General features: G+C 38.2%; 2 protein-coding genes and 1 long non-coding RNA gene across 3 annotated transcripts in view; 2 read left to right on the top strand and 1 right to left on the bottom strand.

The window, feature by feature from the left end:
- The window catches only part of LOC114600606 (uncharacterized), a 101,968-nt gene extending 98,789 nt beyond the window's left edge, over positions 1-3,179 (top strand). Inside the window, exons 2-3 of the long non-coding RNA XR_013393929.1 lie at positions 1,469-1,572; positions 2,873-3,179. This is a non-coding gene — a long non-coding RNA (uncharacterized LOC114600606). The remainder of the gene's footprint in view (positions 1-1,468; positions 1,573-2,872) is intronic.
- Positions 1-24,048, top strand: part of XKR4 (XK related 4) — a 354,573-nt gene that overhangs the window by 274,406 nt on the left and 56,119 nt on the right. The gene's annotated exons all lie outside the window — the stretch shown is intronic.
- LOC114601329 (DGAT1/2-independent enzyme synthesizing storage lipids-like) lies at positions 5,514-23,540 on the bottom strand. The gene is made up of 6 exons (XM_028738541.2): positions 23,156-23,540; positions 21,384-21,548; positions 19,519-19,709; positions 17,877-17,937; positions 14,745-14,884; positions 5,514-5,618 (listed from the first exon to the last, which is right to left on the bottom strand). Exons 1-6 carry the CDS (start codon positions 23,433-23,435, stop codon positions 5,514-5,516), a joined length of 942 nt encoding a protein of 313 aa, XP_028594374.2. The 5' UTR covers positions 23,436-23,540.

Genomic DNA, 24,048 nt, shown 5'->3' with positions numbered 1-24,048 from the left:
TGTAACTTGCCAAGTTGCTGTATTGTGTTTCCAACGTCCATCATGGAGATTTACAAAATTACAAATATATGACTCCATCATTTATCTGTTGTAAAGCAAGCTGGTTTCATTCCACTACTGCAGGTTTTTTTTGGTTATTTTTTTGCATTTTCAAAAACAGGAACAAAGAGTATATTTAACCCCCACCCCCCACCCCGTCCCACTTACAACCATACCAAATACAGCATATCTACTTATACCATGTGACTTCCCTTTCACACTTTTCCTGGTTCCATTTGCTTTTCTACTACTCCGCGTAATCCACATCTTTTTCATCATTTGGTACTTTATCTATTTCGACTCTGCTGAATTTCCACAAGACCTGCTAAGCTATGTATTTGTCTGGTTCTGTAAATAGTCAATAAACATTATCCCTTCCTCCTTATATTCCTTATCTCTGTTTTCTCTTATCCTGTTCATGAGACAAACCAGTTCAGCATATTCAAACAATTTACACTACTGTTCTTCCTTAGTGGTACTATACTTGGTCTTCATCTTTGTGCCAATAAAGTTCTAGCTGTAGTAGTGGCATAAAGTAGTAAACTCTTTTGTTTTTTGGGTCCTCCGTTATTACCATTCCCCAAGAGAAAAATCTCAAGTGTTTGGGGAAAAGTTTTTTTTAATTATCTTTTCAAATTCATTAGATATAGATTCCTAATAATCCTTAATTATTTTACAGGACCACCACATGTGAATTAAAAATCCCTCAAGTTCCCTTGCAAGGTATATGCAAAATATACCTTTTTCTTTTTTTAGACATCTTTGCCAATCTGGTGGGTGTTAAATCTCTGGGCCATTTTGATCTTATTTTCTTTTATCGCATAACTTGCCGTAAAATTCATCTTTATTTTCCACAATCTTTTTCCATAATGTATAATCAATATTGTGACCCACATCTTATGCCCACTTAATCATGCTTGATTTCACAAATTCATCTTTAGTTTCCCACTCCAACAGCCGTTTGTATATTTTTGATAATACTTTTATATTTGTATCTAATAGGTCTTTGATAAACTGAGACTTTTGTTCTGCAAAGCCATTTTCCCTATCAATTTTAAACAATTCATTAATCTGATGTACCTGTAGCCAATCTGTAACCAAATTTCTTAATTCCTAGAGATTTATCAGTTTTGGTTCCTGTCCTGCAAGGTCACTCTAAAATTTCACTGTAAGTTTTCCATATTTGTTTTTTTTTCCCTGATCGTAGCTTCTACTGGGGATATCCATAGTGGTGTTTTTCTTTCCAGTAAATTTTTATACTTTTCCCACACTCTAAATAGGTTTTTTCTAATTACGTGATTTGTAAAAGTTTTCTATTTTTTGCTTTTCTATACCATAGGCAGGCGTGCCACCCAAACTGCATATCATGTCCTTCTAAGTTTTGCCCTCTTGTATTTTTCAACAAAATCCAATCTTTGATCCAACATAGGCAGGATGCCTCAAAGTAAAGTTGAAGGACTAGATGACCCTTGGAGCCCCTTCCAACTCTACACTTTATGATTCACTGAACAAAAACTTTTACTTACATACCTGGTAAGTCTAAATTGCCTTTAATTCAGTCACCTCTCTCTGGGAGCAGCAGAAGTCTTGTCTGGTACAATTTTTTGTTGGCTAATCTCCAACCCTATGTAGACATGACCCTTTATGTGGCAGTTTAAAGTGACTGTGATGGGTGTGCCATCTGTATGAAGAAATGAAGTATTGTGAAAAAGAGGGAAGGCTTAGAGTGCCTGCTACTTGGAAGTTGTGGCCATTTGTAATTAAGGATAACTTAAGGGGTCACACCTACAATAGCACTCATATTGCACAATAACATACTGGGTCACAGAAAACGAGTTATTGACTAAGGAGTAAAGGTAGGAATTGTAACAAGATATGCATGTAATAGGATCATCCTGCAATACGTAAACCTTAATAACATGTCATGTTTACAATATTGAATCCTAGCACTGTAAAAACTCTTCGATTGGACCTGCCATTTAATTCTACAGCAGCATGCGTATGTGGATTTCATTAACACCTACTAGGTTTGAATACTGAATCTCACGTAATCATCCTCAGTAATCAATCCTACTCTAATAAACTTGACCAGCTACTTGTGCTCTAGACATTGTCTAAGATCTCCAATACCATCTGTTTGATTGTTTGGTTAAATCCTGCCATGCTGATTTTTCTGCAGGCAGCTCATCAAAAAGCTTCTTCACTCGTTGCTCCTGCAGTATGCTTTGCTTTCTCAGGAGCTCTAGAAATTCTAGGTTGACATACTTTGCCATACAGTGGTGTGTAAGAAAATGGCTTCTGCAGTTGCTATGCCTCCTTAATTGCTAGGTACACCCACACCTCCAACTAAGCTGGCGTGGTTTTGAAATGGGCTGCCATACCCCATTAAGTTGATATCCACCCTGCATTGTTGAAACTCTCACTATGTGGGCAGTGAGAACTTCAATCAATGATGCTATCAGGATTACAAGAATGGATAAATACCACACACAAAAATTGCAAGAAGTATGATTGATTTCCCATGACTGCTTAATTGGATATTTTCTGTAGATATTTCTCCAGGTTCTATTATTCCAGCATCATTATTTTAGTAAAAGGAACTAGTCACTTTGAGGAATTTTGTCAAAAAGCAGGATATAAATCTAAATAAATTAAATAAACCATTTAAAGACTAAGAAGCACACTGTGACTAAACTTCACCAAATTATTATTTCCATGGCACAATCTACATCCATGACACCTTGCAAATGACCATAATACTGTGAGGCGTCATAAAGAACATCTGCCTCCGAGCTCTGTAATAACATTCCTCAACACACCCAATGATTTTCAGATCAAAAGCTTGGCCTTTGTTCATCGGGCCATACATCATCTTCAGAAACAAATGGCCAAAAAATTCTTGAATCCTGCTCAGCCTGCTCTGGTATTCATAACTGAGGCTATGGAAGAAAGAAATCAGCTAAGATGGGAACTTGAGTCTTTCAGGAGCTAAAAGGTAAAGAAGATATTGTGTGTGTGTGTGTGTGTGTGTGTGTGTAAAAGCCTGGTTGCTCCAGTCACCCTGGGCGGCTTAGAACATAAAAAACCACAGCAACACATTATCAATTAAATACTTCCTACTTCCGGGTTGGTGCCAGCGCCGAATGGCGGACTCCCTCCGAGCTCCGGAGGGAGCCTGCTCGGCAGGGGTCGGGTCCTACCGCGCCGGCGACGCGGGGACCCTCAGAAACCATGGGCGCGGATGCCCATGGACTTGGTGACTCGGCAGGCACCGTTTGCGCCCCCCCGACCCGCAAAGGAGCCTTTTTAAAGGCTCCGGAGCGGGGGATGGGGGGTGGCGTGGTGCTATGAGTCCTCTGCTTCCCCTGCCGAGCGAAGCCGCATGCCATTCGGCGGAGAGCGCTGACTTCTTCTTCGAAAATTTGGACTTAAAACAACAACCCGTGAGTAATCTGGAATTTGGACTTAAAAGGGAAAATGTGTGGGGTTTTTTGGAATTCGGTACGAGCGGGGGAAGCGCAAAAAGGAAGTCCGCCCCCCCTTTTTTGTAGACAATTTAAAGCAAGGATCTACAACTAAGGTCGAGAGAAGAGCTGCTCTGTTTTATTGATAAAAGCTATTAATTTCACGATGGGAATTTACAAGTAATTGTGCTGGAGGAGAAGTGTGGATAAGTTAAAACGCAAACCCCCCCGGGAACCGGGAGAGATCCGTGAGAGAGCCTGCTGAAGAGATATAGAGATTTTGACAGCTGTCAAAGTAGCTGTCAAAGTTGGAGAACAAAAAGAGACTTTGTTACGAGGATTCTGCTGGTTAGATTTGTTACAATTTGGACATAAATTGCTGAAAATAAGAAAAACAAGTTAGCTGGACCTTTGGGTTTGATTTGGAAGAAAACTAAGTTACTATAATCCCCCTAGAGGGGCTTTTGGATACTACAAGAATGATTGTAAATGGAAAAATACTCATGGAATGGGACTGGACTATTTTATCTCCTGGGAAAGCTGCAAAACTGAAACATTATTTTGTCTACAGAGAATTTTACATTAAAGGAGACAATAGATTTATCTATTGAAGAACGGAAGGGACTTGACGTAAGTTTTTGTTCCTGAACTAATAACACATCTGTAGAGGAACCAGAAGTTTTTGAACTAGCATGTTTTTGCAGCACAACAGGAAAAGAAACTTGAGGAAAGAGAACAAAGGATACATGACGATTTGGAAGAGACTGAAGGAGGAACCAGATTACTGTAAAGAGCAAGGAAGGCCAAAAGCCTGCTAGGGGGACATAAAAGAAAACAAGAATTGGACTAAGTTGGAAGTTAGAACATTTGGGACATTCAGACTTAAAAGGATTAAGAAACAGAAGTTGAGTTTTACTCTTAAATATAGAGGTCTGGATGGAAAAAATGGATTTTCTTGAGATAGAACTTTATTAAGACTGGGTGTTTGAAGTTAAAGATTATCAAGAAAACCGGCAAAGTGAAGCTGAGAGATTCGGGCATGGACGTGAGGTTTCCAGGCTGATAGCAGTTAGATTGATGGACATTGGGGATCGACACCGGGAAAGGGGGGAGGGAGATTTGGAATCCAAAGGGTGTAAAATTATGTTAAGAACTTTCTTTTTTATTTCTTCTAATCTTTGTGTGTATTAAAAAGGGGAATTCGTGGAAGGGATTTGGGGTCGTCCTTAGGGGGGGAAATTTTTTTTTAAATGTTGAAAGAGGGCATTTTTAAGGGAAAGGAATTATATAAGATGAATTAAATTGAGTATCGGGCTAAATATAATAAGTTTTAAATCTGGGGGGAAAAACTTGTGGAATTAAGTTAATGGAAATGGAATACAATAGGGGGAGGGGTGGGGGAAGTCTTGGAAAGATGTTAATGAAAATAAGGTTTTAAATATTCTTCTTCTTCTTTTTCTTTTTACTTTATATCTTTTTTCTTGGCATCTGATAAGAGGGTGTTCAACCGGGGGGGGGGGGGTGCTACTGCGGGGCGGGCACCAGACCCAGATTCATAGTTGAGTTGGCTGTTTTCGTTCGATCAAATGATTTGCATTATAGGGCTCAAATCTTGGAGCACCCTTTTATAAACATAAAAGAAGTGCCACTGTTTTAATACAGGTAATTTATAGACATTGCTCTTTCACATGTAATATTATTTCATGTTTCAGTTAAACACTCGCCTTCCCGTTATACTCTTTGATTCTGCCTCTATTAGTGCAAGTTCCCCCAGAAGGGGAATTCTGGGTGTATTGCAGGATAGGGCAGGAAAGCACTTGTATGTCTTCAAAAACGTAGGACCTTCTGCACACACAGCAGGTGCTGAGCTACTGAGCTAGGGACCCTTCCAGATAATTAATAAACAATCCAGCACAATTCTGTGTATATCAACTTAGCTTTAATAACATAAGTATTAATGCTTCCTATTACAGACACCTTCTCAGGAACACTGCAACTGTTTTATATGGACTAGTTAGCTTTGTAATGCTTATCAAATCGTTCTGATAGAGCTCTTAATATATTTCCTGGCCTTTTTTGGTGTTTATCCCGAAGATTTTCAAGTGCAATCTTCGCCTGTTGAAAGAAAACCAGAGGAATACATTGTGTTAGAGGAATAGATTGCAAAATAGGTATTCACAGTTATTAATATCTGTGAGGAAAAAGCTAAAGGGATCAGAACCAGAGGCAACCCATTTATTCCAGCTATAGAAGCACAATATGTGACTTCTTTCTGGGATACACAACTGACTTTGTACACAGAGATGTGTTGCATGAGAGTCCTTGTCTCTCAACCCTCAAAAGTGGCTTCTTCAACATGGAGGTTTGGGCCAGAGCAGCCAGGGTGAGGAACCCCCACTAGGAAACTGCTCATCTCTCAGTGAATCCAGCCCACTCTCTTTCTGTTTACCAAGAGCGCTGTATGAGAATGGCAGAGAAACAATCAAACATATGTGCCTTGGGCTGCTTTGTACACAGTAGTTACCTTGCATGGTTGTTACAATGTAGGATAAAAGGAGCGAACCTCATGACAACCAAGGCATAACCCCTTGCAGAAAGAAATTTCTTATCTGCCCCTTTAAACAGGCAATCAAAACCTGAAACTTTATGCAGCAAGAAAACAAGCAGAAAGTGCTTGGAGAAGAATCAGGCATACTAAACAATGTTCCAACCCTGTTCCCATCAGCCACCAGGACCCTACATGCTCCTCCCCTTAGCCCCCTCCCTTTGGGAGTCAGCTTCCCAAGTCTTCCTTTGCTTGGACTCTGTCTTGTGTGGCGTGGGCTCTGTTTCGCACGTGTGGGCAGTTTGGGAAGGGCACAAGAGGGCAGTAGATCAGTGGCCCCAAAGAAGCTCAGCTCAACAACTTTTTATGTGATTGACCAAAATTTTCATCAGGTGCAATTAGAATAAGATCTATTATTTGATTATTGATATAAACCTCCAGAATGTATTTTGTATAGTCAACCCTAACATAGTGGGAAGAAGAAGTCCCATTACATGAGCAGATCTCTCTTTGTACCATATAGTTTTTCCCATTTAATTAGTCTCAACAAGTTAAGGAGAGGGGAAATTGAGTGTTGGGCATAATGCACAAAGGTATATATAATCAACCCTATATCAGGTCATATAGAATGAAGAAATCAATATGTACAATACAGTTTAGAGCTGAAAGAGAGAGAAACCAAGAGGAAAAGAAATATTCTGCTTTTATTATATTATATTATTATTATTAGAATATCACAAACTCAATACTCTATGACAGTCAATGAAGAAATTAGTTGGAAGATAAAAAATGACGCAGACATATTTTGAACACGCCAATAAATCAGGAAAATTGTTAGTGTGGCAATTGAAAAAAAGTGAACAAAGAAATTTTATAAGCAAAATTAATATAATGGGAAAATTACAGAGAAGATGAAGGAAATAAGAGAAGCATTTGTGAAATGTTTCTCAAAACTGTATAAGAAAGGAAAGGAAAGGAGTTTGAAAATAGAGGAATATATACTGTAAAAAATAGTAATCTACCAAAAATAAAAGAGGAACAATTTGTGGCCTTAAATACTCAAATAACAGCTCAAGAAGTTTTAGATGCAATAAATTGGACAAAAAGTGGTAAGTCTCCAGGACCAGATGGATTAACGGCAAAATATTATGAAAAGTTAAGTGAACCATTAGTAAATCCATTGAAAGATTTGATGAATGAGATCTTAATGACAGGTGAAATCCCCAGAACATGGAAAGAAGCTTATGTAACATTGATCCCAAAACAAGATTTGGATTTAATGCAAATAAAAAATTACAGGCCTATTTCATTATCAAATAATGGTTATAAATTATTTGCAAACATATTAGCGAATAGGACGAAAAAAATCTTAGGTGAATATATACATCAACATCAGGCAGGGTTTTTTCCAGGCAGACAAATGAAAGAGAATATAAGAAATATTTTGAATGTGATAGAATACCTGGAGGTAAAAAATGAAAAAAAAGAAGCAATGATGTTTATAGGTGCCGAAAAAGCTTTTGACAATGTTTCCACTGTATTTTAATTCTTTGTTGGAAGCTGCCCAGAGTGGCTGGGGAAACCCAGCCAGATGGGCGGGATATAAAATTATTATTATTATTATTATTATTATTATTATTATTATTATTATTATTATTATTTCCTGGGACTTCATGAAAAAAATACTTGAAGAAATAAATTGTGGATATAATTTTTTTAAAGGGTTACAAGCAATATATTCAGAACAAACTGCAAAATTAAGTGTAAATCAGGTGATAACGAATTAATGTAAAATACAAAAAGGAACTATAGGCAAGGATGTCCGTTGTCACCGCTATTGTTCATCCTGGTCCTGGAAGTACGTGCAAGAAATATAAGCACGGACAAAGAGATTAAAGGGATAAAAACTGGGGCGGGGGGATGAATTTAAGCTGAAAGCCTTTGCTGGTGATTTAGTAATCACAGTAGAAGATCCAAAAAATTCTCTTCCTAGAGTAATAGAGAAAATTCCAGAATTTGGGGAAGTGGCAGGATTCAAATTAAATAGAAATAAAACTAAATTATTAGTTAAAAATTTAAAAGAGGAAGAGAAAAAAGATTTGGTGCAAAGTATTGGTTTGTGGGAACCATGTGGGAACCAATGACACTGCAAGCAATAGCCTCCAGAAGATCAAAAGGGACTACGAGGCTCTGGGCAGGAAATTGAAGCAATTAAATGCACAAATTGTCATCTCATCTGTCCTCCCAGTTGAACGACGTGGCCCAGGGAGAGAGGGAAAAATAGTGGAAGTGAACAGCTGGCTTCACAAATGGTGTAAACAGGAACAATTTGGATTCTTAGATCACGGACTGCAGTTTCTTGAAGATGGACTTCTGGCAAGCGATGGGGTCCTCCTCACAATGGTTGGGAGGAATGTTTTTGCCAAAAATCTCAGAAACTGCATCAGCAGGGCTTTAAACTGACTAATGTGGGGGAGGGAGTCAGTGCTCCTGAAGGTAGGAGTCTATCAATTGATGAAAATGATCATCCAAATGTCATAGACCAAATGGAGCAAACAGCACGCAGACCTAGTGGTGGGAGGAAAAAATCCTTAAATAAGAGACACGGGGGAATGATTAATGGACTTCAATGTCTGTACACTAATGCGCAAAGCATGGGAAATAAACAAGATGAGCTTGAGCTCTTGGTACAGCAAACCAAATATGACATAATAGGCATCACTGAAACCTGGTGGGATAAGTCCCACGATTGGAATGTAATAATGGAGGGATACAATCTATTTCAGAGAAACAGACCAGACAAGAAAGGAGGAGGAGTGGCGTTATATGTCAGGGATGTGTATACCTGTGAAGAGATCCAAGATTTAGAACCTCAAAGCCAAAGTGAGAGCATTTGGGTCAAAATTAAGGGAGAGAAGAATAACAGTGACCTCATTGTGGGAGTTTACTATAGATCCCCAAGCCAAACGGAGGACATAGATGATGCCTTCCTGGAACAGATGGCCAAGCATACAAAAGGAAGGGAGATAGTAGTAATGGGGGACTTCAATTACCCGGATATTTGTTGGATGTCAAACTCAGCCAAGAGCATAAGGTCAAACAGATTCCTCAGTGGCCTTGCAGACAACTTCATTGTCCAGAAAGTGGGAGAAGCAACAAGAGGAACAGCCATTTTAGATCTGGTCCTAACCAATGTTGAGGACCTGGTTAGTGGGGTAGAAGTGGAAGGATCATTAGGCACGAGTGATCATGCTCTTCTGAAGTTTACTATACAACGGAAAGGAGCAGCCAAGCATACTAGGACTCAATTTCTTGACTTTAAGAAAGCCGACTTCATAAACTTAGGGAAGTGCTAGGTGAGATCCCATGGACAGTAATACTAAAAGGAAAGGGAGTTCATGATGTCTGGGAGTTTGTTAAGAGGGAGATAGTAAAAGCACAACTTCAGGCAATACCAATGAGATGGAAACATGGAAGGTGCCTAAAGAAGCCAGGGTGGCTATCTAAAGAACTTTTAACTGAGTTAAGATTAAAAAAGGATGTGTACAAAAAATGGAAAAGGGGGGAAACCACCAAAGAGGAATTCAAACAAATAGCCAGCACATGTAGACACAAAGTCAGAAAAGCTAAAGCACAGAATGAACTCAGGCTTGCTAGAGAGGTTAAAAGCAACAAAAAAGGCTTTTATGGGTATGTCCGTAGCAAAAGGAAGAACAAAGAAACAGTGGGGTCACTCAGAGGAGAAGATGGTGAAATGCAAACAGGGGACACAGAAAGGGCTGAACTCCTCAATGCCTTCTTTGCCTCAGTCTTCTCCGATAAAGAAAACAATGCCTGACCTGAAGAATTTGGAGCAAATGATTCAGCAGAGGAAACACAGCCCAGAATAACTAAGGAGATAGTACAAGAATACTTGGCTAGTTTAGATGTATTCAAGTCTCCAGGGCCAGATGAACTGCGTCCAAGAGTATTAAAAGAACTGGCAGATGTGATTTCAGAACCACTGGCAGTCATCTTTGAGAATTCCTGGAGAACAGGCGAAGTCCCGGCAGACTGGAGGAGGGCAAATGTCCCTATTTTCAAAAAGGGGAAAAGAGAGGACCCAAATAATTATTGCCCAGTCAGTCTGACATCAATACCAGGGAAGATTCTGGAGCAGATCATTAAGCAAACGGTCTGTGAGCACCTAGAAAGGAATGCTGTGATCACCAATAGTCAGCATAGATTTCTGAAAAATAAGTCGTGTCAGACTAACCTGATCTCGTTTTTTGACAGAATTACAAGCCTGGTAGATGAAGGGAACACAGTGGATGTAGCTTACCTTGATTTCAGCAAGGCATTTGACAAGGTGCCCCATGATATTCTTGTAAAGAAGCTGGTAAAATGCGGTCTTGACTATGCTACCACTCAGTGGATTTGTAACTGGCTGACTGACCGAACCCAAAGGGTGCTCATCAATGGTTCCTCTTCATCCTGGAGAAGAGTGACTAGTGGGGTGCCACAGGGTTCTGTCTCGGGCCCAGTCTTATTCAACATCTTTATCAACGACTTGGATGATGGACTCAAGGGCATCCTGATCAAATTTGCAGATGACACCAAACTGGGAGGGGTGGCTAACACCCCAGAGGACAGGATCACACTTCAAAACGACCTTGACAGATTAGAGAACTGGGCCAAAACAAACAAGATGAACTTTAACAGGGAGAAATGTAAAGCATTGCACTTGGGCAAAAAAAAATATGAGAGGCACAAATACAAGATGGGTGACACCTGGCTTGAGAGCAGTACATGTGAAAAGGATCTAGGAGTCTTGGTTGACCACAAACTTGACATGAGCCAACAGTGTGACATGGCAGCTAAAAAAGCAAATGCAATTCTGGGCTGCATCAATAGGAGTATAGCATCTAGATCAAGGGAAGTAATAGTGCCACTGTATTCTGCTCTGGTCAGACCTCACCTGGAGTACTATGTCCAGTTCTGGGCACCACAGTTCAAGAAGGACACTGACAAACTGGAACGTGTCCAGAGAGGGCAACCAAAATGGTCAAAGGCCTGGAAACGATGCCTTATGAGGAACGGCTAAGGGAGCTGGGCATGTTTAGCCTGGAGAAGAGGAGGTTAAGGGGTGATATGATAGCCATGTTCAAATATATAAAAGGATGTCATATAGAGGAGGGAGAAAGGTTGTTTTCTGCTGCTCCAGAGAAGCGGACATGGAGCAATGGATCCAAACTACAAGAAAGAAGATTCCACCTAAACATTAGGAAGAACTTCCTGACAGTAAGAGCTGTTCGACAGCGGAATTTGCTACCAAGGAGTGTGGTGGAATCTCCTTCTTTGGAGGTCTTTAAGCAGAGGCTTGTCAGGAGTGCTCTGATGGTGTTTCCTGCTTGGCAGGGGGTTGGACTCGATGGCCCTTGTGGTCTATTCCAACTCTATGATTCTATGATTCTATGGAGATAGAAATCCATAAAAAAGTAAAATATTTAGGGATATGGTTAACTACAAGAAATATAAACATGTATAAAGACAATTATGAAAAAGTATGGTCTGAGATAAAAAGGAATTTAGAAATATGGAGTAGAATGAACCTTTCCCTACTAGGAAGAATTGCAGCGGTAAAAATGAATGTGTTGCCAAAAATGCTCTTTCTCTTCCAGACAGTCCCAGTAATGGTTAAGGATGATTGCCTCAAAAGATGGCAAAAAGATATCTCTAAGTTGACTTCCGGTTGGTTGCCCGGTTATGGTGGAGGGGAGTTCTTTTGGCTGAAAGAGCCCCGGTGCATTGAAGGCTGGGGAGACCGTGAGTGTTGCGGTACCCCGAAAAAAACCTCAGATTGAGCATTCTGAGGATCTGGTGTTTCTGCGGGTGCCCAGAACGACTCCCCCCGCTCCCCGGTAAGCTCTTGTAAAGAGCCCCGAGAGCGAGCGGGGTTGGAGACGTGGGCACTTTGTAATCAACTCGCTTTCTTCATTGCGCGAAGCTCCGAGTCCGGCATTCGTGAACGGCCAATTTCTCAAAATAAATTTGGAAAATCTTCAGTAAAAAGGACTTAAAATTTGGACATTTAATTTGACAGGAAGGGACTTAAACACGGAGGTTGGTCCCTTTCCGCTGGAATAAAAGTGAAAACAGCTACCGCTGCCCGAAGCCGTGAGCTGAATAAGACTTTTAGAAAAAACGAAACTGGAAACGGAGTTGTTAGATACTAAAGTTAAAAATTTATCTAAAATGTATAATCTGCTGTTGGTGTGGCATACGAAGGATGAACAAGTTAAATCTGTTATGATTGATTGGGCAAGAAATGTTGGACACAATATAATGTTGGAAGATTGGGAAAGGTTGTGGAAGAAAGGGGTTAAGTTTACTGCATGTACTGTATTAAAAGAAAACATAATGAAAATGATGTATAGATGGTACTTAACGCCAGTAAAATTGGCAAAGATCTGCCACACAAATGACAATATATGTTGGAAATGTAGAGAAAAAGAAGGTCCCTTTTTTCACATGTGGTGGACATGGCCCAAGGTGAAAGACTTCTGGGAAAAGATTTATAATGAATTGAAAAAAAATGTTGAAAAATACATTTATTAAGAAACCAGAGGCCTTTCTACTTGGAATAATAGGATTGGAATTACCCCCAAAAAATGTTAGATGATTTTTGTATGCAACCACAGCGGCAAGATTGTTATTAGCCAAAAAATGGAAATCCCAAGAAATCGCAACGGTGGAAGAATGGCAGATGAAGATGCTGGATTTTTGGGAGCTAGCTGACCTGATTGGAAGAATCCGTGGCCAGAAAGAAGAGGATCACCAAGAAGATTGGAAGAAATTTAAGGATTAATTTAATTTAATTTAATTTAACTAGTAGTCACTTGAAAGTACCAAATAGAGCTAGGATTAAAATAATATTGAATTGTAGCTAATTTGGATTTGGAATATTAAGACATGAAAGAAGATAGTTAATTGACATGACAGAATTAATTTTAGTAGAAAAATGATATTGGAGAGCTGTTATAAGGTGATACAATGAAATTCATATAGGAGGGATCCGAGGAAGTAAATTAACAATTAAAGATAAATTGGGTTTCACAAGTAATATGTGGTTTAATTTTTTTGTTTTGCTTTTTTAGTATTTTAATGTGTTTTTCTTTTGTGTGTTTTTTCTCTTTTCTATGTTATATTTGTTATAATTGTGGAAAATTTAATTAAAAAAATTGGGGGGGAGTTTATCTGGGGGGCAAAAGGCCAAGGATTAAACATAAGATACTTACAGATATAAAAGAAAGAGGAGGCTTTGCCCTCCCAGATTTTAAACTGTATTATGAGGCTGCATGTTTGGTCTGGATTAGGGACTGGATATAACTGGAAAGGGAAGAAGCATTAGATTTGGAAGGTCATGATAACAGATATGGATGGCATGCATTCTTATGGTATGGGAAAGGGAAAGTACATAAAGGATTTTACAATCACATAATTAGAAGACTATTAATGAGAGTGTGGGAGAGTACAAAGATTTAATAGAATAAAAAACACCTTGGTGGTTATCACCAATTGAAGCTTTGTTACTCAAACTGCTTGGCAAAAGGGGAAAGTGGCCCACATATAGAGACCTACTGAGAGACCAAGAAGGAAAATGGAAATTAAAAGATTACGAGGAAATTAAAGATCATGTGCAGAGTTGGTTGCATTACAGACAAAGGGTTTAGCTATACAATCTCTAGATTCCAAAAGGAGGTTATAGAAGAAGTGAAGTTATTGAAGAAAGCATATAGTATTCTGCTAGAATGGGAAACGAAAGATGAGGAGGTTAAATCAGTCATGATTAAATGGGCACAAGACATAGGACAAAATATACAATTTGAGGATTGGGAAAAGCTGTGGAAGGTAGATTTGAAATTTATAGATTGTTCTCTTTTGAAAAAAAATTATATGAACATAATGTATAGATGGTATATTACACCAGTAAAAATGGCAAAAATGTATAAAACTGGGTCAAATACATGTTGGAAATGTAAAGAAAAAGAAGGTACTTTGTATCATATGTGGTGGGAATGTAGATAAGTTTTTTAAAAAAATGGGAGGTGATATACAATGAATTGAAAAAGTGTTCAAAATGACATTTGTAAAAAAACCAGAAGCATTTTTGTTAGGGATTTTAGGACAACACCTGCCAAGAAAAACAAAGAACTTATTTATGTATGCTAAAACAGCGGCAAGAGTCTTGTTAGCACAAGGATGGGAGAATGAGGAAATCCCAATGAAAGAACAATGGCAAGAAAAACTGATGAGCTATGCGGAGTTAGCAAAGTTAACACATAAACTGTGTGAGAAGGACAACCGTGCCTTCAAGGAAGAATGGGAACTATTTACAAAACTATTCAAAAAGACAACAAATGGATTTGGACTCCTTGGCAGGTTTTGAATAAACATCCACAAATTTAGTAGTAGAACATATGACAGAAAAAGTAATGATATGTACAACTTTACAACATGCAGAGAATCATATGTATGAGCAAATCAGAGAGGGGAGCTGAAGGTCTCTGGAGGGCGGGAGAGGGAGGGAGGGGAGAAATGTAATTGGTTATATTTGATTTATAATTTGATTTGTTAAATATGCTTAATAAAAATATAAGGAAAAAAGAAAAAAGAAATATTCTCCTTTTAAACTTCCAAGTTTAGAGTTAACTTACTCTTTGAGCCAGCTCTACAGCTGTTATATTTGGATCATATGGGATGGGTTCTCCAATAAATGTCCTCAATTTCACTGGAAACCCTCCGTAAATGAGAACGAATATACCTCGAGTTTTATCATACAGCCATTTTGTCAGCCCTGTGTATGAAATGGAAGAAGATTCTGAAGTAAAGTGACACCATATCAAATTTGAAATTAGTTGACATTCTCAGTGTTTAGCAATTGCAATAAATACATCCCAGAGAGGAAGAGTTAAATAAAGTGAGTGCTTGGGAAAAGAGATACAAGATATTCAGTCAGCTCTTTGCAATCAGTCATAAATTGTGTACAATAGACTGCAGAATATGGTATGTTTCCTGTTCACTTCCCCTCCATGTTAGGGTTGCTCCCACATTTATCGATTATAGCTTTCTGTTAAATCTAATAGAAAACTAAGCAAGGGCATGTTCACTCAGTACTGAGGCAGGCAGCACAGCTTTTGCAGATAAGTGTAAAATTTATGCAGGATTATTGGCTAACAGGTTGAAAAAAATTATAGGAAAAATAGTGCATAAAAATCAGGCTGGATTTGTGGAAGGAAGACAAATAAAGGATAATATTAGAAATATAATAGATATAATGGAATATCTACAAGTAAGAAGTGATAAACAAGCAGCCCTGATTTCAATCGATGCGGAGAAGGCTTTCGATAAAGTCTCATGGGAATTTATAAAAAAAACTATTAAAAGAATTGTGTCTAGGCGAAAAATTCCAAAAAGGTATAAATGCAATATATAACCAACAGAAAGCAAAAATTATTATTAATGGAGAATTTGGAGAAGAAATCAATATCTTTAAAGGTACAAGACAAGGATGCCCCCTATCCCCAATGTTATTTATAATAGTATTAGAGGTTCTATTAAAGAAAATAAGGCAGGGCAGCCAAATAAGAGGAATAATAGTTGGTGAAAAAAGATACAAGTTAAGAGCCTTTGCAGATGACGTTATGATCACAACAGAAAATCCCCTACAATGAACACCTAGAATATTGGAATGTATAAATGAATATGGCAGATTAGCAGGATTCAAATTAAACTATGGGAAAACCAAAATACTAGTAAAAATATGGAAGAAAAAGATAAAGTGAAATTACAAGAAATTACAGGATTGGAAATTAAAAAGAAAATAAGGTATCTTGGAATAAATTTAACACCAAACACTATAGATTTAAGTAAAGAGAATTATGGGAAAACATGGAATGAAATAAAAAATGATTTGCAAATATGGGGGAAATTAAATCTTTCCTTACTAGGGAAAATATCGGTAATAAAGATGAACATATTACCAAGGATGATGTTTTTATTTCAAAGTATCCCAATACTAGGAGGAGATATATGTTTTAATAACTGGAATAGAGATTTGGCTAAATTCGTGTGGTCAGGGAAAAAACCAAGAATAAAAGACAAAATAAGGATAGATAAGGAGAGAGGAGGATTTGGCCTCCCTGACATGGAGTTATATCATGATGCGGTGGGTCTGACCTGGCTAAAAGAATGGATCAAATTAGATGACTCGGATGTATTGAATTTAGAGGGAGTAGAGACGAGATTTGGATGGCATGCCTATCTAATAGATGAAAAAGTCAAAGTGCATAAAGGCTTCCTAGGGCATATAGTTAGAAAGTCTATATATAAAATATGGGAGAAATATAAAAGACTCCTAGAACCGAAAACTCCTTGGTGGGCATCGCCAGCAGAAATTGTCGCAATGAAAAAATTAAATATGAAAGAAAACTGGGCTACCTATAAAATGGTATTAAAGGAAGAAAACGGAGAATTGGAATTAAAGGATTATACAGAAATTAAAGCTCATATTAGTGATTGGTTTCAATATATTCAAATTAAGTACAGATTAGCGAAAGACAAAAAGTTAGGATTTGAAAAAGAAATATCAAAATTCGATAAATACTTAATACAAGAAAAATCAAAAAATATATCTAAATTGTATAATTTGATCTTAGAGTGGGAAACAAAGGATGAATTAGTTAAAGTATCAATGATCAAATGGGCGCAAGATATTGGGAAAAATATTATGTTTGAACAATGGGAAAAATTGTGGAAGGAAGATATGAAATTCACTATGTGTTATATATTGAAAGAAAATTATCTCAAAATGCAACACAGATGGTATTTAACACCTGAAAGAATAGCAGAAATGAATAAAAATTGTAGCGATGTCTGCTGGCGATGCAACACTGGAAAAGGTACTATGTTACATATATGGTGGAATTGTTTAAACATCAAACAATTTTGGGAAACAGTATATAACGAAATGAAAAAAATGTTCAGATATTCATTTAGGAAAACACCAGAAGGTTTTTTATTGGGAATAGTACCAGGAAGCCTAAAGGAAGAAGACAAGACCTTATATTTATACGCAACAGTAGCCGCAAGGCTATTGATTGCGAAAAATTGGAAAAGTGGTACTGCACCAACAAAGATAGGGTGGCTTGCCAAATTATTGGAGTACTACAATATATCCAAAACAATGGGAGAAATTGGAAGGATCTCAAAAGAGAAGGCAGACAGGGACTGGAAGGTGTTTAAAAGATACTTGCAAAACTATATCGAAAAATCAGAACTCCTATTAGAATAAACAAGTCTCGTTTCAAATATTAGAATACTAAATAAGATGGATAACAATGTCTAATAGAAAAAGAAATATGAAATTAGGTTAAAGGTGTGTGAAAGAAAGTAATAGAAGTAGAAAGAAATTGCAATTGAGTAGATTGGAAGTCTAACACAAAGGGTGAGGGGTGGTGGATGGTGATGGGAATTATCTGTGGGATTGAGTGTAGGTATGTTGTAGGTATGCTGTAGGTATGTAGGTATGTTGTATGAAATGTATGTTTGTATGTTTGTATGTGTATTAATATTAAATTATTTTAACAATAAAAAAAATAAACAAAACAAAACTAAGCAAGGGCATGTTCACTCAGTACTGAGGCAGGCAGCACAACATTGCAGATAAGTGTACATGGAATAAAATCTATTAGTGAGTAGTAAATAGATATTCTTTTTAAAAGATCATTCTATATTATTAAAATGTATATTGCCTGAGATCTCTTGATCAACCAAGGTATTTAACTTACTTGTCTTTCCAATGGTCCTGTATGCTTCACAACTGTTTTGTGTAAAAATAGGGATGATGGGCTAAAAAAATAAAAGATGAAACAAACATGAAAAGAAAGGTGAGGATTGGATAATTATTTTGTCCCAACCATCCTGCCTTTATTTTTGTTATGGATTACGAAGAATGCTTTACATCTGGGATTATAATGAGAAGCAACTCATAAATGATAATGTATTTGGCTTTATTTATTTATTTTAATTACTTTTTTTGATTTTCAAAAACAAAACAAAATTAAATAAAACTTTAACTTTAACATTCAACCTTTTTTATCTTCTTATTTACCCTGCGCAATTTCACGCCCTGACTTCCCTCCTTCCCTGCTTTGGTTTTCCCAGTTTTCATCCGTTCCTGCAGATTCTTAATTACATTCTATATACATCATGTTAGCCCTGCTACAGTTTTTAAACTTCTACAGTTATTTCGTATATACACAACAAATTTACTCCACTCCTCCTCAAACTTTGTCACTTTTTGGTCTCAAATTTTATAACTCATTTTTGCCAATTCAGTATACTCGAATTATTTCGTCTGCCACTCCATTAGGGTTGGTAACTCTAGGGATTTCCACTTTGGGGCCACAAGAATCCTTACGGCAGTCGTGGCATACAAGAGTAATTTGCAGTCTTCTTTTCTCACTTCATCTCCTATTATCCCTAATAAAAAAGCCTCTGGTTTCTTTGGGAATGTATATTTGGAAAAAACCAAACCATTTCATTGTATATCATATCCCAAAACTTTTTCATTTTTCGCATGTCCACCACATGTCGAAAAATTCTCCATCCTTTAATGTACACTTCCAGCAGGCTCTATCTCGCATTTTATACATTTTTGCCAATTTACTCAGGGTTATATACCACCGATACATCATTTTACTTAGGTTTTCTTTTAGAGTGGAACACGCTATGAATCTCATACCTTCATTCCATAGTCTTACCCATTTGTCATGGTCAATGTTATAACCGAAATCTACTGCCCATTTTATCATTACTTCTTTTATTAGTTCATCTTTGGTATCCCATTCTAATAAATGTTCATATATTTTAGATAGGAGTTTTGTTCTGCCTTCTAAAATTTCAATTTGGTATCTTGATTTCCCCCCGCTAAATCCCAATTTCTTATCCTCTTTTAATAAACCATTCACCTGGTGATTTTGTATCCATCCCATAAAAGCACTTTTTATATTGTCATATGGTTTTAGCTTCCACCCGTTCTCAGCTTTCACTAAAATATCTTCACAAGTTAGTCTCTTCCCTTCCATATTTAACTTTTTTATTGTCAGTACATCTATCGGGGATAGCAACCAAGGTGTAGTTCTTTCTACTAAATTTTTATTCTTGTCCCATACCTCATACAGGACACCCCTAAATATATGGTTTGTAAATCCTTTATGTATTTTCACCTTATTATACCATAAGTAGGAGTGCCACCCATATCTATTATTGTGCCCTTCTAGGTCCAGTAAATCGGTGTTTTTCATTTGACCCCCAAACAGGATATTTGCCATCCTCAACTTTTTTGGATGCTGGATCAAGGATGTCAACACATTACGTCTTATCTAGGATATTCGTAAAGGCAATGCAAATTGCACAAAGATCACTCACCACTTTCGCCTCCAAAGCTGCCTGAGCAAAACCTGTGCGTTTCTCCCACATTATGCCATAATCGTGACTAAACAGTGCTTCTCTAGCTCCACCAGGTGCAATGCCCATTAAATGGCCTTTCTTCATCATTTCCACAATTTCAGCTTTATTGTAAGATTTCAACCCGCTCACATAAAAAACCATCTGCAGCCCTGAAAAAATAAGCCCCAAATAGAAGAGTGCATTTTATGTGAAACTTATTTAGGAAATAGTGTGGATTCACTACAAGTGTCATTATTCCCAATATATTGCACTATTATGGATCACAAGCATAGCTCTCTGCCAATCCATTTCAACTAGGATTTCATGGATGGGGACTTTAGGCTAATTCCTCTTTTGCCCAGAGGTTCTGACAGTAGCGGGGTTTTTTGGAAAGCACATTGAGTGGGGTTGAGTGCTGAGGTGGCCACTTTTTAGACATGTGTTCCTCAGGTCTGTAATACATTCAAGTTTGCATTATGATAAAAATACAGCTCATGGTGCCTTGCTGCACCATCCAAACCTTCAATCCCTTTAGGGTGCAGAGCTTTTGGATACAGTGGTACCTCGGGTTACATACACTTCAGGTTACATACGCTTCAGGTTACAGACTCCGCAATCCAGAATTAGTACCTCGGGTTAAGAACTTTGCTTCAGGATGAGAACGGAAATCTTGCTCCGGCAGCGCGGCAGCAGCAGGAGGCCCAATTAGCTAAAGTGGTCTTCAGGTTAAGAACAGTTTCAGGTTAAGAATGGACCTCTGGAACGAATTATGTACTTAACCTGAGGTACAACTGTACAGTAGACACACACACACACACACACACACACACACACACAGAGAGAGAGAGAGAGAGAGAGAGAGAGAGAGAGAGACATGGCACAGAGGAGACAATGCTGATGGAAAACTGCCTCCACCAGCTGAGATTAGTACACAGATATATGAGTGGAGGTTATATGCTGCATTAATTAACCTAGTAGAAAGGACTCTTTGCTACTGGGCCTCTTTGGACTTTGGACTCCTTCCTTCCTTCCTTCCTTCCTTCCTTCCTTCCTTCCTTCCTTCCTTTAAATGACCTTTCTGTGATGTCATAGTTTCCTGGTGTGGCTGCTGTGTGCATGCAGAGGAAGATGATGTGGGGGGAGAGGCAGTGGAGGGCCATGGCCTGTACAGCAAGGGTGCCACATGTGTTTGACTGCAGTGTCACATGGGGGCATAAAAGCTGTGTGTGGGAGTGCTTGATAGGCCATGTGTTCGGGTGGGGCCATGTTTCCTGGGATCTGTGTGCAGATTTGTTGATAGGTTGGACTTGCTATGAATGCCACGGACATGTCTTTGGGGCTTCACTTGGGCTTCTGACCTTTTCCTTAGCTGTAGCTCCCACCCCATCCCAGCTGCCACCCAGTGGTGTTTGAATACAGAGGTACAACAGTTGTACAAAAAGCATAGAATTTCTGCATGGAAACCATTTCTGCTGATTCAGTTGTGAATTGGAAATAATAATTCAGACTACATTCATTTTGTCTTACTAGTAAAGACATGGTGAGAAAGTATTTTTAATCTTTTGTTGGAATGTGCACAGAGTGGCAGGGGAAACCCAGCCAGCTGGGTGGGGTATAAATAATAAATTATTACTATTATACCTTCATCTGCACTAACTAAACTATTTCACCTGTTGCTGCTATTTCATTTATCAGTTGTTTTTCACCTGTTTTCCTGATATATAGTTTTGTATTTTATAGCATTGTTTCAAAGCTTATAGCATTGTTTTTTGTCATATTTTAGATGAGTTAATTTTAATTTGATTTTTGTCATATTTTACATGAGTTAAATTTAAATAGTTTACCTGGTATCCAATTCCCCAAATGATGAATTAATGAAAAGCACAGTCTCCCCGTCTCTAAAAAATATCTAGCCGCAAATAAGGAATAGCCGAGAGGAGCAACTCCATGATGATAAATAATAATCCCTGGTCCTTTAGGGAGATGTTCCATGCCAGTAACTTCATAACCTGAAAATAATACAAAATGCAACAAAGAAATATCGCAACCATTATTGGCGGAAATCAGAGTGGTTCAGAAAAAAAATGAAATTTAAGATCAGGTTAAAAGCTCTGTTATACGCTTTTGAATTATGGTGCTGGAGGAGACTCAAGAGTCCCATGGACTATAAGAAGATCAAACCTATCCATTCTTAAGGAAATCAGCCCTGAGTGCTCACTGGAAGGGCAGATCCTGAAGCTGAGACTCCAATACTTTGGCAACCTCATGAGAAGAGAATCCTCCCTGGAAAAGACCCTGATGTTGGGAATGATTGAGGGCACAAGGAGAAGGGGTCGACAGAGGACGAGATGGTTGGACAGTGTTCTCGAAGCTACCAGCATGAATCTGACCGAACCACGGGAGGCAGTGGAAGACAGGAGTGCCTGGCATGCTCTGGTCCATGGGGTCACGAAGAGTCAGACACGACTAAATGACTAAACAACAACGACAATATGCTCCAGCATTCTGGATGCTAGGTTGTCATCCACATGGATCAAGACTTTCTCTGTGGTGGTCCCTTTATGAATGAAGGGATTTCTCCTCTTGTGGAATGTTCCTTCCTTGCTTCCTTTTGAGCACAGGTGGAAACATTTTTGCCCAGACTTTGAGTGAGCTAAAACTCTGTTTTGCTGTTTTAGTCTACTTTAAGCTTTTATATAGGGTTTAGCCCTTGAGACAGTTTAATATGTTGTTATAGTTATACTAAATTTTTCTGAGACTTTTTTAATTTAAAGAGTAGTATCCCCCTTCTGTATGAGAGCTATCCAGGGCCTGGAGTATATTTCTTCCCCGTCCCTAAGAGCTCCAACTTCAGGCATCTTCAGACCATTCTCGGAATCACTTTCTACCAAGTGAGAAAGCTGTTTCCTAGACACACACACCCTTGACCATGCCCTAAGTAGCTACACGGTCTCATCCTTATGGCCCAAACTTGGTTTTAGTCGTGTATTTCTGATTTAAGTTTCAACACTTACAGTAACATGAGACCTGTGGGAAGCACTGAGAACATATAAAGAGTCCTATGGATCAGGCCAAAGGCCTCTGTTTCCCGCAGTGTCCATCTAAATTAGTAGCCATTACCACATCCTGTGCTGGCAAATTCCATAGTTTATGTACATACAGTGGTACCTTGTGTTACAGATGCTTCAGGGTACAGAGGCTTCAGGTTACAGACTCCACTAACCCAGAAATATTACCTCGGGTTAAGAACTTTGCTTCAGGATGAGAACAGAAATTGTGCTCCGGTGGCACGGCAGCAGCAGGAGGCCCCATTAGCTAAAAGTGATGCTTCAGTTTAAGAACAGTTTCAGGTTAAGAACGGCCCTCCGGAACGAATTAAGTATTTAACCCGAGGTACCACTGTACATAAATAAATAGCCATGCCTTTGTTTTGATCCTTATGTAGCCAACCCAAACTTGTAGCTTTTGTGACTCTGAGGGGGGTTCAGAGGTCCAGTCCTGATTCACTGTGGCTACTGTTGTACCAGTGCTTCAAGCCTGAAATTCTGATCCCGTCCTATGAAATTATAGTGACTCTTAAGGAAGAATTATTGCTATGAAAGAAACTTTTACTCACCATGCCATATCTTTCCATATATATCTACAATATGAGAAATAAATTTCCTTGGCTTTTTCCAAATTTTGCTATCAGGACCAGTTTCTTGGTGCTTATTCATCTTCTTGTAAACATATAGCCCAAATGAGCAAGCACAGCCAACCAAATATATATCTATCATTAATGAACAAAGCAAAATCAGAAGCTTACGAAACCACCAAGGGTGAACCACTGAGCTCAGGTATTCTTCTAAATAAGGAAAACTAATCAAGTTTTGCAACATTTGAGTAAACCAGCTCATTGTTTCCTGATCTTCAGCACCGAGCGTATGCCAATGAAATAAATATATGAAGTGAAATTTTCTTCAGTTGTGATGCTATTTCCCCCACTGTTTACCTGTAAAACAGAAAATGCAGTACATTGGTTTGATCTGCCTTCCCAGAAACATTCATGAATACATGAAAATCTTGCCAAGTTGCCGTATTGTGTTTCCAACGTCCATCATGGAGACTTCCAAAATTACAAATATATGACTCCATCATTTATCTGTTGTAAAGCAAGCTGGTTTCATTCCACTGCTGAAGGTTTTTGTTTGTTTTGTTTTGTTTTTTGCATTTTCAAAAACAGGAACAGAGAGCATCTTTTATCCAACATAGGCATGATGCCTTGAAGTAAAGTTGAAGGTCTGGCAGGGCAAACCTCCTCTTTCTTTTCATCAAGCATAATTTTGAATTTTGCCCTGGGCTTCATTCCCTGCCATATGAACCTTAATACTTTTTTCTGCTACTATATGAAACATCAGATATCATTTAAAATTGGAAGGACATTCATTTTGATGGCCAAAACAGTGATAGCTTCATTCTCTCCCATATTTCCAAATCTTTCTTTCTTTCCAAGCTTTTACATAGTTGTCT

Source organism: Podarcis muralis, chromosome 8, assembly GCF_964188315.1.
Source record: "Podarcis muralis chromosome 8, rPodMur119.hap1.1, whole genome shotgun sequence".
NCBI lineage: Eukaryota > Metazoa > Chordata > Lepidosauria > Squamata > Lacertidae > Podarcis > Podarcis muralis.
Note: the sequence above shows the minus strand (reverse complement) of the source record. Positions and strands in the feature narration are given on the sequence as shown.